The sequence below is a fragment of the Atractosteus spatula genome, chromosome 1 (genome assembly GCF_055471065.1).
Source record: "Atractosteus spatula isolate fAtrSpa1 chromosome 1, fAtrSpa1.hap1, whole genome shotgun sequence".
NCBI lineage: Eukaryota > Metazoa > Chordata > Actinopteri > Semionotiformes > Lepisosteidae > Atractosteus > Atractosteus spatula.
In genome coordinates this window covers 50,613,957-50,630,930 of record NC_142706.1, presented here as the reverse complement: position 1 = coordinate 50,630,930, position 16,974 = coordinate 50,613,957, and the positions used below count along the sequence as shown (strand labels likewise).

At 46.1% G+C, this 16,974-nt stretch overlaps 1 protein-coding gene across 2 annotated transcripts in view; it reads left to right on the top strand.

Moving 5' to 3' along the window:
* rab11fip5a (RAB11 family interacting protein 5a (class I)) overlaps positions 1 to 16,974 on the top strand; it is a 54,632-nt gene that overhangs the window by 16,304 nt on the left and 21,354 nt on the right. For both annotated transcript variants that reach the window (XM_088911924.1, XM_088911916.1), the window contains exon 2: positions 16,037 to 16,548. In XM_088911924.1, coding sequence (XP_088768050.1) covers positions 16,037 to 16,548 — 512 coding nt within the window. The remainder of the gene's footprint in view (positions 1 to 16,036; positions 16,549 to 16,974) is intronic.

The following is a 16,974-nucleotide window of genomic DNA, read 5'->3' as shown; positions in this document are numbered from 1 at the left end:
AATAAGAAAGCTGGAGTGGATTTTGGATCACCAAATGCTGCTGCTCACAGCAGCCAGGGATCTGTGTTTAAAGGTGTTTTTGCCTTGTAAGACTCCCTGCACAAATTCTTTATTTAAACTTCCCCTGGACAGCCGGTTTCAATTGCATTTTGTGCAGAAGCAGCCCAGGGCAGGGGCAGCTCGCTGCTGGGGCAGTGTGTGACACAGCGGCCCTGCTGTGGGAGCGGTTTTCAGGGGCATCTGAGGAGAGGGCAGTCACTCAAGATCACCAAGCATCTGCATTTTTAGATGCATTAAAAACCTTTTTCCTGCAAGCAATGCAGTTTTAATAATAAATGAGTAAACGTCGTAGAAGGCGTACCAATCCCCCTGTCCTGTGTTCCAGTCCTCATGTGTATAAGAGTCGGAGGAGACGAGTGTTGAGTCAAACGCTGTGCCTGGTGTTGAGGTGGTGTGAGAGCCACAGCCGCCGTGCTGTGCTGAGCTCTGCCTTTGATTCTCTGGCCTCCAGGAGCTCCGGCCTGAGTCTGTGCTGCTCTTGCAGATCCTTTTGAAAGGTTGAGACAAACCTTAAAACAGGTTCTGCCTCAGCAAGAGTGGAACTATTTACTTGTGTTCATGATTTTGCAGGGCATTTGAGTCAAAGATGCTCTTAGTTGTTAATTGCCATATTCCTGAGAAAAGGTGAAAATGTTGGTTGCACGTTCTGTTTCCATGTGCTTTGGCTTTGTTACTTGAGCTCTCTTTCTTTTGGAGAGAGTTACATTGATTGCTGGAATGCAGGTACGATAAGCATACTGATTAACATAAAGACTTTGGGATCAGCCATTAATAAAGCATCATTTCTGTTGGTGATGCTGTTTTGTTCTTTTAGCTTGATGCCAAGTTTATCTCCCTGACCCTTAGTCAGCCTGCAGGCGAGCCTGTTTTCTGAGAATAGCATGCCGGTACCATTGACCCAGCACTCTGAATAATTCATGAGTGCCAATCAGTGTGTGGTGAGGATGGCCAGGGGAGTGTGCTGCGGAGACACACTGAGCCCTCTGAGTCTTAGAACTTGAGATTGGTGTTTTCAAAGAGACTGACATTATAGTGGCCTTATTTTGCAAATACCAGAGTTATGGGACTTTTGGTCTAGTTATGCTATTAATAGGCACCAGTGAATAGAAGAGTTTTAAATACATCTGGAAGCTACTTGGTTCTCCCTCCAGAATAGGAATGTGAACCCCAGCTCCAGGTCTGTCTGTGGGAGGTGTAGCCAGCAGTGAGCAAGGGGTGAGAGTGTCCAGTAGAACACGAAACGGCACCACCTGTAGGCCGTGTATTGATTAGAACAACATCATGCTGTACTGTCCCGCCTGAAGTTGAATTAGGCAGCACAATTGATCTCAATGCTGAACATGTCGGCTGCCTCTGCTGGCTTCTAGCCCCCATCCTGTGAGCTCTGCAGGTGTTTCAGTTGCAGCACCTGCGATATCACTCACTAGCACTAACCTTGTGTGCTTCTGGAGATACAGTGACTGTGTGCTGACCTAGTGAGGTATGTGAGGGAGATGTCAGAGGCACATGGAGGAGTGAACTGGTTTCAGTACGTTCGGTCAGTATCAAGGCCTCATTGCTAAAGTTTCCTGTTGTAAAAATGGGTGTGATTGCGAAACTCAAGGCTGGCTGGGTGTTGTTTTGCTGTGAAGTCTATTTCTCGAGTGCTGCACCTCCAGGAGAGATTCCAGTGAAATGTCTCTCTTGGCTGTTGTATGTGGGTGGGCACGGAAATTGGCAACGCATCATTATGGATTGACCCAGTTTTTTTGGAATTATTTGCAGCATCAGTGACTCTGCCTCCTGTCTTTTCTTCCCCATGCAGGCCAGCCTGCTCGTGTTTCAGATCGCTGCTCAAGGGCATGCAGTGAGAGCCTGTGGTAAAATCCTCTTTCTCCAAGTGATCCTTGGAGAAATAAATGGAGCTCTGGGGGGCAGAGGTTTTCCCCAACATACTGATGCCTTTTGCCTTGGTAGAGCTTACTGGGAGCAGTAGCTGGATCCTCTCCAGACAGTTGTCCTTTAGTTACTTCAGCTACGTATGCAAGATCGGGGCGGGGGGGAGAATTCACACCTTCCTGTTGCCCTCAGTGTAAATTAAGTCTTGTGCACAGAGCTGTGCAGTATTAAAACTATCAGACTTTGCAACGTGGTGTGCATGACACCGAGCACTAAATGGAACAGCCACAACTGTAGCAGTGTTTTGTGTGACTTGACCTCGTATGTCATGCAGGGTCTGCCACAGATGCTCATGCAGACGTCTGATATTCAGTCAGGCGGCATTGGGCCATGCAGGTGTTGTGGTAAAATGTAACTGTTTTTGGAAGAAATGACAACACATTACTCCCTCCCGTTTTCTGCCTCTGTTTTAATCCTTCTGCCTACTCAGTGTGCGGTTTGGTGTCCCACTGTCTGACACATGGAAAACATTCTTGTGAGCCAGATCTCTCTCTGCCCTTCAGGGCAGCAGGTGCCTCCTGGCAGGGCTGGCAGAACCGATGTGGGCAGCTGAGTCATAGGAGAGAAGACAGGAGGGCACTGGGGCACAGATGAACGTCCTGCTCCTCCAGCACCGTGTTGGAAATCGTGCCAGAGAAGGCCGAATCCTGATTTGGCATCCTCCACATCCCAGACTGCACACAGGCTCAGAATGAATGTTCTCAGAAGGATAACACTGTTGAGTGCAGCAATTTCACACCTCATTTAAAAAATAGCTGTCTGAATTCTGCGCTGATTTCTTGCAGGGATAAGTCATTTCAAAACAAATACAGAGTCACCACTCCATGATACATATTTTCCTTTCTTCTGAAGGACAACTGCAGCAGTTTATAAAAGATAACACTGACAAGTTTCGTCCTGCACACAGTTCTCCGATATATTCAGATAGCAAGCACAAGCACTGAATGATTTGCTTCTGGACAGTTAGTGTTAATGTTTTTTCCTGTGTATGTCAGACCTTGTGTCCTGCACAAGGACAGTGCACCACACGCTGCTCCCTTTTATGCCTGGTGCTGTGCCAGATCACTTCTCTGCCAATGCCGTTTGTTTTGACTGTAGAAATGGCTGTATGGCAGCCAAGACTCCATCTGTTAGTGCGGATCTCCTGCCTTTACAGTAGTTGAGTGGTACAGTCTACAGTATGTGACAGCTTTCCCCAATTAATGTTAATGTTAACAGGTAGAGGTTAATTCCACTTTCAAAAGTAGAAAGAAGGAAAAAATCAACGTTTTGACTGTTGGGCCTTCATCAAAAGGCTCAACGGTTGAGATGTTCTAATTTTCTGCATGGAATTAAGCTCTTCTTTCTTTGTAGCTCACACTGAAGCAGCTCAGTGCTCAAACCTCTCCCAATATTGTATGCTGTTCTGTTCTTTAGTAGGCTGGCTTTTTATTTGCTTTGGCATTTTCTCTCTGTCTGCATACAGGAATCCTATTGCCACTACGTAATCAAACCTGCCACTTTACAGTGGAGTCATTTTTAATCATGCGGAATCGTCTGGGGCATTGTTTCACTGTCAGCGTTTGGGGGTCATGACCGAGTTAAAGCGATCCCTTAATTTAGATGCTGGTTTGACAGCAGCGTAGTTTAAGATGTAAAATGGTCCTAACTCCAGAACAATGAACTTGTAAGATCTCTTGTGTTTTCCTCCGTCAGACACAGACAAAATCTGTTTTCTGGCATTGCAGAAAACCACAAACGCACACTTGGTGGGTAATGTTTTTCTGTAGGCTCTGTGCAGTGCTGTCTGGACAGAGTTTAGTGTGAAGCCTCCCCCAGGTAGATAGGCATATGATTAAGATGTAGCGGTTTCTTTTATTGTGTTCAGTTTTATCCCAGCCCCTGTGCAACCTGCTCTGTATTAAGTGTCTTGACTGGCGTAGGTAATAATCTAAGTGAAAACAGAAATTGAAAAGACTGTACTATCATGATCATTTCTGCAGTAGAACTCGCACCTCTTTTAGTAGTTCAACAGTGAGGCAGAATTACCCAGCAGGCTCTGTCCCTGATATAGATGATCCCTGTATCTTGGCCGTTGACTCATTGCTATTGCTAGCTGATAGGGATTTTCTCTCAGTTCGCTCATTTTAGAGTTGATTCTCTTGCTGCAGTCATTTTTAGTCTGAACGTAATTATTCTTGGTCTACTGTAATATTTTGCAATCTGTGGTACTGGACTGCTTCTTAGATGTTGGTCTCCCCCGTCCCACACACATGCTGTTGTTGAAAAGCCCACGTTACTCTCTTGTGTCAGCGTTGAAGTCTCTGCGCACTTCCCGTTCAGACACTGTCTCTGTTTGTTTAGGAGATGGATCTGCACAGCGTGCACCCTCGACATGCCTCCTCAAACACTGTCCCACACTGGGAGCGATAAAAAGTTCTTTATCAGGATGGGGCCATGTTAGTGCCTTTGATGTTCTGCCTGACTGGCTGCTGAGCGTTTCTGACCATATCTGAGGGCGGAGCCGTGACCAGACATGGCAGCCTCTTGCACCCAAGAAATAGTCGCATCCAGTTGTGGAATTTGGGACTTTTTGGCTCGGTTGGCTCTGTCATTTCGCAGTACTATCTGACAGAGGTGGGGGAGGGAGAGAGAGCGGGCAGCTCCTGCCCCCGACGTGGCCTGTCGTGGCTGAGTAGCTTGTTGCCTACTCCCACAACTCTTTGCATAAAGAAGTGCTTCCTGATGAAAATTTTAAACGCACTTCCCTGTAGTTTCCAAATGTGTGCTTACTGGGTGCCAGGTATCTGGCATGACTGTGTGCCAGCCTAGAGAAGCTCTCCTGTGGAATCAACACAGCTGACACATTGGTTTGCAGCATCCCACCACTGGGATGAAATTCACTAGGAATGAAAGGCTTTGCTCCTGTTGCCTGGTGAAAGTAAGAGGCAGTGACAGAGCAACATGCAGGCTTTGCTCCAGGCCCCAGGGCTGCGGTGCGACACCAGGGTGACCCGCACGCTCTGTTCCGGCACAGGACGCCAGCGCGGGGGAAGTTCGCCGTGTGATTTGGTGTGACCTTGGTCGAGGTTTTCAAGATGTTCAGCCTCGAGACGAACTGACTCCTGCGAATGTGCATGTGCAAGGTCTGGGTGGAATCCCGTCTGTTTCCTGTTGGGGTGAGGGCTCCGACAGAGCAGAGGAATGCTGCGTGCTCCTGCAGTGTGTGCTGAGATTCCTGTTGGCTTGCCTGTACATGTTGTCAGGGGGACTTCTTGTGAAGAGCGTGCCTGTGCAGGGTAGAAGCTGTTTTTCCCTTGAGCAGCTGCAGTACCCTTGAAGAAATGAGGTGTGCGATTGAAAATGCCAATTTTTATGAACGAGACACTGGTTTAAGGAATTTAATTAAAAATCTGCAGAATGGTTCCTTGAGATATTTACAAAAGAGGCCTGTAGACCCTGCATAAAAATGAAAAGCTCAAACAGTCGTTTGTCCCATGACAGCCATTGGCTTCAATTAGGCACTGAAGGTGGACAGAGACACCAGAGGGGAGGGGACTACCTCAGTGCCAGCCTGGAGCACCAGCAGTTCTTGCTCCACATTGCCTCTCTGCTTCAGTTGGAGGCTGAGACCCGAATACAGGAAATCCACTGTAATGTCACTTTTGACCTTTTGACCCCAGTGAGGCACCAGTAGAGCTCGGTTTCCTGGAAATCTCATAGGTATTTTCTCATGAAAATGCAAACAGAGAGCACGAGGTTTGCGCTTTTCCAGAAACCGTGCTGGGCAGCTGTGTGGGATGAGGCACAGCGCCGAGGGGAGTCGCACACCATGTCCTGCTTGCAGCACTGAAACACTGAATGAGCCGGAGGAGTGATCGAATTAGAACAGGAGACATATGGCTTTAATAGCTCTCCTGCGCCTCGGAACTAGTTCGGAACAGATTGAGCACCAGGAGTTTATCTTGGCATCTGAACAGATGTTCCCTGTTGTTTGTGGGAATGTTTCCGGTTTGTGCAGCCGGACAATGGGAAGGCACGGCCCCACTCTGGTGGCCTCAGGAGATTGCGCTGCAGAGCTGTGGAATACTGTACTGGGGCTCGCCTACAGTTTGGCCACAGGCTCTGCTGCAGGGTTTGGAGCCGTTCCAGAAAGCTGTGGAAAACAAGTACAGCCTAGGAATTTAGGAATTTTTTGTTTTATTTCCATCGTTCCTACACATTTTTTAGCACCAGCAAATATTTTCTTTCTACGCCACCTCCTCCAGATTTTGGAATCGGCCCTTGTCAACCAGCTTGGCCTGCTGCTACAGAGCTCGTACCAGCCTGGGAGGAGTGATCAGCGTCTCACCCTCCTTGAGTGGGTGAGGAGAGGCCCACTCGGACCCACCCAGCCCACTGGGCGGTCCCGGGCACACATGGCAGGTGACCATGGCGCAGACCACAGGACACAGTCTGCTTTCAGAATAAGTGCCTTTAGTGTTTGAGCTGCCTAGGAGTTGCTCCTTTTATTCAATTCCTTCTCCAAATCTTAGAATTCAATTATTTTCTTTGTATCAGCAAGGTGTTGTGAGATTGCTGGCTGTGCTTATATAATTTGCAGCAGTGCAATGATAACCGGATTACTTGGTATTTGAGTATCGACATAACGATAAATGCATCTTGATTATATTGGCAGATTTATTTTCAGGTTATCAAGTTTGACAAAGTTGCCATTCATTTTTTTGTTAAGTTATAATGTTTCATTTAGTGTCCATTAAGTGCTGTGTCTCTAACACTTATCCAGCACCACAACTCCAAGAAACCCATCTCCAGAGCCTCCAGGACACAAGTTCGTCTTTTAACCAGGGTGAAGCAGTAAAACCCTGAACTTGCCGTCTCATTAATGTGGGACCAACATAGCGCTAATCTTAGTTGTTAGTTAAAACCTCTTCTGAAGCTCAGGGTATATCCTTGCGAGCCGTTTTTGATGGCCAGCTCAGCTTTTTGTGTTTAAAACAACCGTTAGGTGTTTGATCTTTTCAATAAAGATTAATTGCTGAGTTCCCAAAGTTTTTTATGTCTTTAGTTTAACTAAAAGACAAAAGTGAATGCTTTCATGTTTTGGGGAATACATAAGTGATTTGTGATGACATTTACTTAATACCCAATGAAGTAAATCTCTTTTGCTTTAGCAGTTACGTTCATTACACCATTTCTATAATTATGACTTCTTCATGTTTCTGCTTTAATGTTTACTTAAAAATTAGTTATCACAGGATTGTGTAGCAAGCTACAGAGTGACTCAGTAAAACTGCAGATATGACAGCTCATGGTAAGGGACCATCAACAAAGTATCTATCTTTACATGAAATGTAAGCAATCATTTCGGATTTCCCCTCAAATGTGGGATGAATAAATATATAATTTTAAGTTCTACAGTCATACAGGAGCAAATAGTAGACTCAGAAGATGCAAAATCAATACATTTAAGTACTTCCTGGTACAAGCTCACACTTTATTTCCGTGCATTTACAGTACATAGCGGTAACAGAAGCGATCACTTGAGGGTACCACACATCAGCTATTCTGCAACAGGAGGTTCCCCTGCATTTCAGAGCAGTAGGAGTGAATATTGCTTCACCTATTGAATTAGGGGCGAACTTGAGGCAAGCCAGACTGGGCCATCCGAAAATGGAATTTCATCAGGATCACATTCCTGCACTTCCAGACAGTGGCATGAAATTAATATTGACTCAAGTGTGTGGCCTTAGTGTAATGTCACACCTGAAAGATGGCTGTTTCCCTGATCACAGTACTGGAGCACTGGTTCCTACTGGTCCACCAACACCACTACCAGCAGTAAGTTTATTTTCCTCAGTTCTTCCATGGCAGTACTGATCAGACGCAACATTGCTGAGCTTTAGAGACCTGACAAGATCAGGAGGTAACACTGCTGTGGTTAATTACAACTTAAAATCAAAGACAAGGATCTGAATTACTGTATATTCACAGTAAAGCTGCTTATTATCCTACATGTAATATGACCCATTCAGTGACAAAAACTAATTACTCACAACTAATTAAAAGTGCTTAGATTTACTTAGGAGAAATTGCAAGCACTTCATGAAAAGGGCTGAGAATTGTTGCACTGTTAAAAATAGGCCAAAGGTGCAGCAAATAGTTATTTTTGCATATAGCAAAGGTAACCAGTTCAGGATGATAAGAAAGCATTGTCTCAATTAAACTCAGAATTGCACTTGTCCTCTTGTCGACTGAATGAGTGAGTGCTTGCAATAACACTGTTTATTTTTTTATCATTAGATTGAAATTAGCAAATTATGGGATGAATGGAAGTCAGTTGTTTTCAATTTTCAGTTGTTTTCAATCTCTTTAAACAGCCTTAGGACTCCACATTCAGTGTGTTTTTTTTATTGTTTGGATTTGTAAGACAGTCATATAATCCTTTGTAATAAAACCTTCAAAGTACTGCATTGTGACTAGTGGAAAATGTGCCCACATCTCATCACCTACAGTAAGGGGGAAATCTTCACAGTGCTTCTGTGACCTCGATTAGCAGGACGTAGGCGGCCGGCAGTACAGGCGGGCCTGAGAGGGCAATGGTGACAAAGTAAGATCGACAGCAGAGTTCTGTACCCAGTGTTGCATCAGTGGCAGTTGTTCGTGTAGTATTACATAGCTGTCTTCCGTATCAGGAGCTGACTGCATTACCTCATCGGCAGAGAGGAGTTCTTCTTCTCCCCCACGTCAGGGCAGCCACAAACTGCGGCCTTCCAGCAGCACCTCTGATCTGCGCTCTGCTCTCTACAGTACTGTGAGTGACAATAGCCGTGAAAAATCTAGAGGTGTGGTAAAAAAAGACATTTATTTAATGTTAAACGTGACCGTGAAGTAGCATGTGTCCTGTCTGGGGTCACCTGCTCTGTGCACTTTCCCTGACTTTGAGTGCGGTTCTCTACTGTCCTGTACACTCATCTCCAAACTCTGACTAAATCCCATCATGCATCATGAATCTGTTTCCCAGCAGCCTCATATTTAGCCATTACATTCTTGTATCTGAGTCGGCATGTGCACTTTTGGGAGACCTTGCTTGTTAATGCTTGAGAAGGCCGTTGCGAGAAGCAGGGAAATTGAACTCTAAACGGAGCACAATAGTGTGTATACTGTACCACCCACCCCCTTCAACTGACCTGTTTGTGTTGGGGGACTATGGAAGTCAAGTGCAGTCTGCAAGGTGGCTTTGCCACTGTACGATATGGTCTGAGAGTTCATTTGAGTTGGCTGACATTTCTATAACCCAGCACAATTTAATTGGTGAAACTTATCACTTTAGTGAAAGAGCTCTTATTGTTTCCCTATGTCTTCTGGGTGGTCCAACTGTATGATCATTTGACAATTTATGAAAGCTGCACAAAGCAATTTTTTTTAAATTGAATTAAGAATGAAGGAAGAACGGATCCTAATGTGAAATCTCTTTCCATTTTTTTACAGCCAGATGAGCTGCTTGCATTCTTTCCTGCGTGTGCTAGTAGACAGATTTCTGCCGGTGCTCTCCATTTTGAAGCTCTAGATCACCTGACTCGGCACCATTTTAACTCCTCTAAAAAACGGTTATGCTAAATGATTGAGTAACCATTTCTCACTGATCAGGGATGTGCCCAGAAAAGCTGGGCCTGTTTACCTCAGAGACATGTCCTTTTACTTCAAAAAAGGATGTGGTGCTGGTGGCCGAAATTTCTGTTTCCCAGAGCTCCTTTTTAAAGTTTTAGAAGAGGTTTTGGACTTCAGGCTGAGTTTTCCCAAGTACTGAGCTTTATAAAAACGTTGAATCTAGGAGAGGATGTGAGCTTTAGTGCTTGAGTCCCAAGGATGTGACTTCTGACCGTTGTATTGAAAATTCTTTATCTACAAATGAAACTTGGGCTCAGTTAACAGCTCAGCACCTTTATTCTCCCAGCGTCCTCAGATGGCTTTAACATTTTTTACAGTGCTCATCTAATATGCGAGCACTGGAGATGATTCAGCTTCACTGACTGGTGTTCAGTATCTAATGGTGGAGAAAATGGCAAATGCTGGCCTGTCTGCTTTCTCTCGCCACCTTCGGTCTGATCCGAGTCCTTTTACTGCAGCAGGAATTGTAATGATCTTGGTTTCCAGTAAATTTCCAAAGCCATGCATGTGCTGGAGGGCTCTGCAGCTGTCCGGAGAGCCTCAGTCCTTTAGGTTAATAGAGCCACGAACAGGCAGCCTGGAAAACAGGTGAACATGTGGTTCAGAGATGAAAACGAGCTGGCGGGGACCGGCATTCTGTCTTCATGATCTGCTGCGACGTACTATAATTAACTCTTCACGTCGGTCTCAGGCGGATGTGAAGAGTACAGCGCGCTGCTGTGTGTTACACTGCAGCTGTGCTTGATTGATGAGCCTCAACTGGCTAATCTGAGCTCCCATGTGCTCGCTTCAGCGCTGCCTTTGAAAGGTTGCGCTTGTCTTTCTGTTTCCTGCAGATGCGTGCTGCAGGCTGGTGGCCACTGCCCGCGTGCCGGTGCTCTCTGTATCGGCGAGCTCAGCAGGAGGAAGTGAAAGGGCTGTGCATCCTGCCAACACACGGACACTCTCCCACTCAGGCCCCCTGCCACAGCCCTGCACGACTCAAGGCTCTGTTCATAATGCCATCTTTTCACATCTCTTTAAAGTGCCCGGTGAGGCTGGCGTGAGTGGAAAGAAGCTGGCAGGGGGTGTTCGGGCCAGACCTCCACCATCTCGTGTCACAGCAGGATGGCCTGAACCAGACTGGGCCTCCAGCAGCACAGCCTGGCCCTTACTGATCAGACTCTCAGCTGCACAGGAGACTCACAAGTAGGACATCCTTAGTGAAAACCTCTGCTTAATCTGGTGCCTTTTCATCCTAGACATATATATCAGAAGGATGTTGGGCGAGTGCTGAGAAGCCTCTGTTTCCAGCCTACCTCCTGAGGGGTCCGGTTCTGCCCTGCATCTGTGTGAAGGCTTTTCTGTTCTCGGTCTTCAGAGGGCATTCATGGTGTAATTAAATGCACACCGTGCTGTATTAAGAAACCTGTATTGTGAGGCTTTTAAAGAAAGTTGCAGGCATGATATAAAAAAACAAGATTGACTTACAATATGCTGTATTTCCATGTGAACTTAGCATTTACTAATTAGCTGGCTTAGCTGTGCTCTGAATCGGAGTATGACATAACCATTTAAAAAGCTTTACAGTAATGAAGGAAATTGAGAGGTCTGTGATAATAAAATTTCTGATCTGTAGTATATAGTGCAGTATAAATGCTTGCTGGCTTATAGCTCACTGTATCTGCCTTTTATAGGTGCTCTATCATTGCTGCAGTATGACATGTTATTGGGAAGCTGATTGATCTGAGAGCAATCGTGCGTTAGCCCACATAGTGCTTTCTGTCCAGAGATCATTTTAATTACCCACGGACTCTGGAGCGAATGTGTGAAGGTTCTCCTTATAGTCTGCGATGTAGCAAACATCCTCCAGAGTTTCATTAGCTTGATCTTGGTCCTGTTTCCCTTGTGAGCTACATCATGGTGTTTGTTAACAGAATGGAACATGTGGACTTCACGTGCCTGATGTTGGTCCTTCCTGTTAGTGCACTTTGTGAGCGAAGCTGTGGTTTTGATGCTGAAAGGTCCAAAGGTCGGCTGTGTCGGTGCATTGTGGGCAGTACACGCAGCAGAGAGATGGGATTGGGACACATTGATTGAGGCTTTTAATCTGTTCTTACTGTGAGGGTACCCTGGAGCCTATCTGAAGTCTACTACTCTGCCTGTGCTCGGGGCATCCTGTGTATCTGATCTGGGCCTCTTCCACAACACTGCACTGCCTTCCACTGCATTAAATGGCGGAGCAGATGATGGCTCACATCAGTTCTGTAGGAATCCCTCAGCCAGCCACAGCAATCTAAATACAAAGGAGAAAATACACGGAACACATCGCATGAGGACAGAAATAGGGGAAAGGAAACAAGGGAAATGACTGAAGGAAGCAGAGCAAAAGACGAAAGGAGAGAAAGTGGAGAAAAAGGCCAGCCCTGCTGCAAGATGTGGTGTGCCTGTGGAGTGGCGCCTCACTCTGTGTGGAGGTGCAGAGGTTTGTTTGGCTATGGGCTCTGGGGGGGCGTGGTTCGCTGTGGGCTCTGGGGGGGGCGTGGTTCGCCATGGGCTCTGGGGGGAGTGGTTGGCTGTGGGCTCTGGGGGGCCGTGGTTCGCTATGGGCTCTGGGGGGAGTGATTGGCTATGGGCTCTGGGGGGGTGTGGTTGGCTATGGGCTCTGGGGGGGCATGTTTACAGGAAGTGAAAGTAGGACAGGACTGATCCTCCCTTTCTCTCAGCTTCTCATCTCCTTTTTTAAGAAAATACATTGTTTTAAAGTTTCTAATTATCACATTTTTTAGTCAATGTCACATCCCCTGATCATGAAAACTTTTCATTTGTACTTCAACTGAGTTAACAGTGCCATGCGCTCATGTGTAAGTGTGAGACTGGTAAATCTCTGGTCGTGTCCGGCTACTTGTCCAGTCAGTGGGCATCAACTTTATCAGGCTGTGCTGGAATTACATTTGATGACTTAATTCCAGACTGTTAAATCAAACTGTCATAGTTTTTTAACTGAAACATTTGCTTTTCATTAAAATATATTAAGGAACAGGTGTTCTTTACTTGTATGTGCATTTTCTTTGTGTTATAAAGTAGAAATCTTAATTATTTAAGGTAATTATTTAAATTATTTAATTTCCAAACCTCTGTGCTCTTGGGTTTCCTCATTTAGAAACACCAGTATGTGGAACAGTTCGACAGGTTTACTTGCTGCACTGTCAAGAACAGACTTTATGCTAGCTTCCTCTAAGTTGCAGTAAAGCAACATTCCTCTTCACTTTGAAAAATAACCATGACCTTTTGGCATCTTTCACAACATCTCAAGTCACTTCACAATAAAAAAGATCACACATCCACAGATAAGAGTGCTGCAATTTCTGCTGAAGGTAACAGGAAACCCGCATCCCTGTGTACAGCGTGGTGTGGCAGGGACATCCTTCTGACAAGACCAGAGGTGCCCATCAGCATCTCCACCTGAGAGTGGCCATAGGGTACAAGCACAAGCCTTTTTGGGAACAGTTACTCCCACTGCCCCCTTCCTTCTTTTGTTTCCAAGGAGAGAGAAGCTTTTATAAGAACAAGAGCTGGACCTCATGAGGTTGTGCTTCATCCCCACAAGTGTGTTTTTGATCGTGTTTGCCTCTAGCACCCCTAGACAGGGCATTTCACACCCCAGGTCACGACCATCTGGTTGCTAGTAGCTAATGGATCAAAAATCTCAACAAGCCCTTTCTTTCAAATGCTGGGACTCCACTATAGTAGATGACCCCTCCCACCCCTTCCATAACCTATTTGCCCTATTTGCCTCAACACCCCGGAATCTACTTGCACCAGCCCCAATTCCAGAAACAGGGTTTAAATCCCCCCAGTGTGTTGTGTACAGTATATTGTATTATGTATTTACCTTGTAATTTGCACTATCTGCACTTTGCACTATGTGTATCCTGTCTACAATGTCCATGTCAGTGTCCTGTCTGTTTTTACACCGTGGACGAGGAGGAATGATATTTCTTTCCGTTGTATACTTGTATATGGCTGGAATGACACATAAACGTGAACTTGAACTTCTTGAGAGAAGATGGCTTTGGCACTGGCCATATGATGGGGTAGCTTATTCCTTGAATCACACCTGACATGCTGGCAGTAAAGGTCAGCTGGTGCTGTAAAAACAGGAGGTGCTTCCCATGGAGACCTACCACGTCTTGGGCAACAAAACGGAAAATTGGTACTTCGGGATGGGTGTGAAGAGATCTCGTGGCCTCAAAGCCTGAATGGTTCCTCAGCCTTGAGCCTGACCCGGTTCGGCCTCTCTGCTCACAGTAACCAGGGAGGAGAAGAGTTCCAGGAAGAGTCCCGGGTTCAAATGTGGTTTAAAGTGGCCATGATGTGAACCAGTAAGACTGTGGCATGGGAGTAAGTAAAAAGATAAAACGAGAGTTGTTTTTAAAAGAAACATGAGCTGGAGCAAAATTCAAAAGTAGGGTTGGCATTATGGGAGGTGTTGTACTGCAGAAGGGTCAATAAATCATTGCATGCCCTCGCAGTAAGACTGGATGTATCACAAATGCTTGGAAAGTAGACAGACTTTAAGGTGCGAAGTTTTAATTAAATCACTTTGTAGCTTTTCGTGCCTGGAGCTGTACTCTCCAGCGTGCTGTAGCACGCTGAATGTGTGTGTTTGAGCCTGGGTTTGCCAAAAAACAGTTTCTCAGTACACTTTCACACCTCGACATTCACAGGTGAGCTTGTTCCCCTTTTTTCTCTGTCCTCCATTCAGGTCATGGTGTTGAACTTCACTCTGCCTGCATAGATGATATGTGAATATTTTAAATTAGTTAAATTATGTGCTGTTTCTGAGTCAAAAGTGTAAAAGGATGTGGTTTAATTAGTGACACGGATTACTGTAAATCTGGTATCTTTCCACTTTCCTGTGGAACAAAGGTGGTATTTGCCTTGCTGTATTGGATTACAACCCTGGCTGTGAATTTGAGAAAAGCTTTACAAGTGTATAATTTGTAATGGAGTGTAATTGTATATCTAGGTAGGTATGTTTTAATGTGGACTGGGATGGTGAGCAGGCGTTTTGTCTCTCTGGTCAGACTGAAACACCATTGTTTCAGCTCCTAGAAAGGACGTCATCCTTGTGAGGAAAGTATCCAAGGGTCTTGCTTGTGTGAATTAGGGTTAGTGTTTCTTGTGCTACACGTATGGTTAGCTTGGTTGAGCTGCAGCCTCTTGTTCAGTAAGATGAGGCCTGCAGAGCTTTTTCATTACACATAACTGGTGCTGATTTGTGGTTTTGTGGTTCTTGTTAACTGTATTTAGCATCTATTTGAAGGTAAAATTAGAAATAAAAATGTGGTCATACCTGTCTGTCAGCCTCCTGCCCAGATGACATGGAATAAATGTCATTGATGTGGGTGCTTGTCTTCATCACTTTGACTTTCTTGTGGGCTGGGTGGGAAGGCTTAGCAGATGGTGCTAAGCACTTTACTCATTCAGTTAATCTTGCACCATCGTAATGTAAGATCAATTATGCTTTTAAAGGATTCTGTTACTGTGCAGGTGAAAACTTTATTCTGACTAGAGGGAGTTTTCCATCTGCTCTGAAGCATTAGGAGGGGGGACTTCTTTCTCTGTAGGGTGGAGCCTTAAGAGCATTGTTTACTGTTCCACTTTGATAAATAAGGGCCGAATGGTCCAATTAGTAAGGAGCTTGAGCTCTGATCCCATCATTGCCGATCAAGGATCAGGAGCAGATTTGCCACTTTGCAGCTGTCCCATTCCCGTTAGCCTGATCTGGATGCACCTCAAAAGCCAGACCTGGTCAGTCCTGGAATTGAAGGCCTCCAAGGAAAACCGAACTGCTGCCGCAAAGGGTGTTGGTTGACGAGTAGTGGCTCTTTACCCTGTGACCCAGAATTTCCTTACCAGTGCTGCAATATGGGGGGTGCCGTTCTTTGGATGAGACGTTGATCTAAGTTCCTGACTGCTTGGTAAATTAGTGTGGCACTGTTTGCAAGAGTAGGGGTAATATCAGCTATCAGTGGGGTCTATTAATAAAGAGCATTCCAAAGATTTTCTGTTAGCGTTATTTGTGTTAAAAGAATTGGGTATACACATTTTGTCACCTAAGCATCCCTTTTCCATTGAGTAAGATGTGGAAAAGAGTTCTTGAACCAAAACTCAGGTTGCTTGGTTCGGCAACTTTTGATTTCTAGCATTTCCCAATTGGTCTGGGTTTGTGTCATGTTTGTCGGTCTCCTCTCTGTCATTTTTCTGCTTCACAGCACATCTGCAAACTTGCATAGTCTTGGTAGTTCACGGGCTTGCCCAGGATCTGCAGGCTGCACCTGGGATGTATGTCCTTCCTGCTGAGGTGCTGACTTCGCCTCTGTTCCCCTCCCCGTCTCTCCAGGTGGTACAAGCTGCACTCCAAGTCAGGGAAGAAGGAGAAGGAGCGTGGTGAGGTCCAGATCACCGTGCAGTTCACTCGCAACAACCTGACGGCCAGCATGTACGACCTGTCCATGAAGGACAAGTCTCGCTCCACTTTTGGGAAACTCAAGGACAAGATGAAGGGGAAAAAGCGCGGGGAGGTGGAGTCGGCCTCCGCCATCGTGCCCAGCGGCTTCGGGGCCCTCTCTGGGCGGGGGGGCAGCCGGACGGCCAGCGAGGGGGGCGCAGAGGAAGAGGATGACGAGGAAGGAGGACCAAAGGAGGGGAAGAAGAACCGCATGAAGAACTTCTTCCAGAAGAACAAGCTGCGCAAGTCGTCGGACACGCGCTCCAACACCTCCCTGGGCTCGGAGAGCAGCGTGTCGTCTTCTCCGGGGGGCAGCCTGAGCCCCACGGCGGGCATCAGCGTGGTCGTGTCCGACCTGTCCAACTCGCCCAGCAACAGCAGCAGCCTGACGGTGGACAGCCCGGGTGAGTGCGGGGCTCTGCTTCTAGTTGATAGTGGTTTCGATTGGGCCGGCTGTGGTTCTGGGGGAGGGAGGGTGCTGCACTCTGCACTGCTGGTGGGGCTGTAAAGGGCTTTTCTTCTCTCCTGAGGGCAGAGCTAGGAGAGGCCTAAGGTGAGCGTCCCCAGCCATCAAGATACAGAGGCGTTACTTTGACACCGTTTTTTAGTGGTAACAAACAATTTGATTTAAAGAAGAACCTGATTGAGTACAACTTTGTATAGACCGGCGATATGCCGCAACATTGAGTGGCACTTAAGCCACGCTGTGAAGGAGGTCAGGGTTTATGTTCGTGTGGAGTTTCCAGGCACCTCATTTGAGAATAAGAGGTAGAGAGGTGAAAGATTTAAGCAGATCTTAGGATGTTTAGCTTCCTTATCTGGGCAGGCGT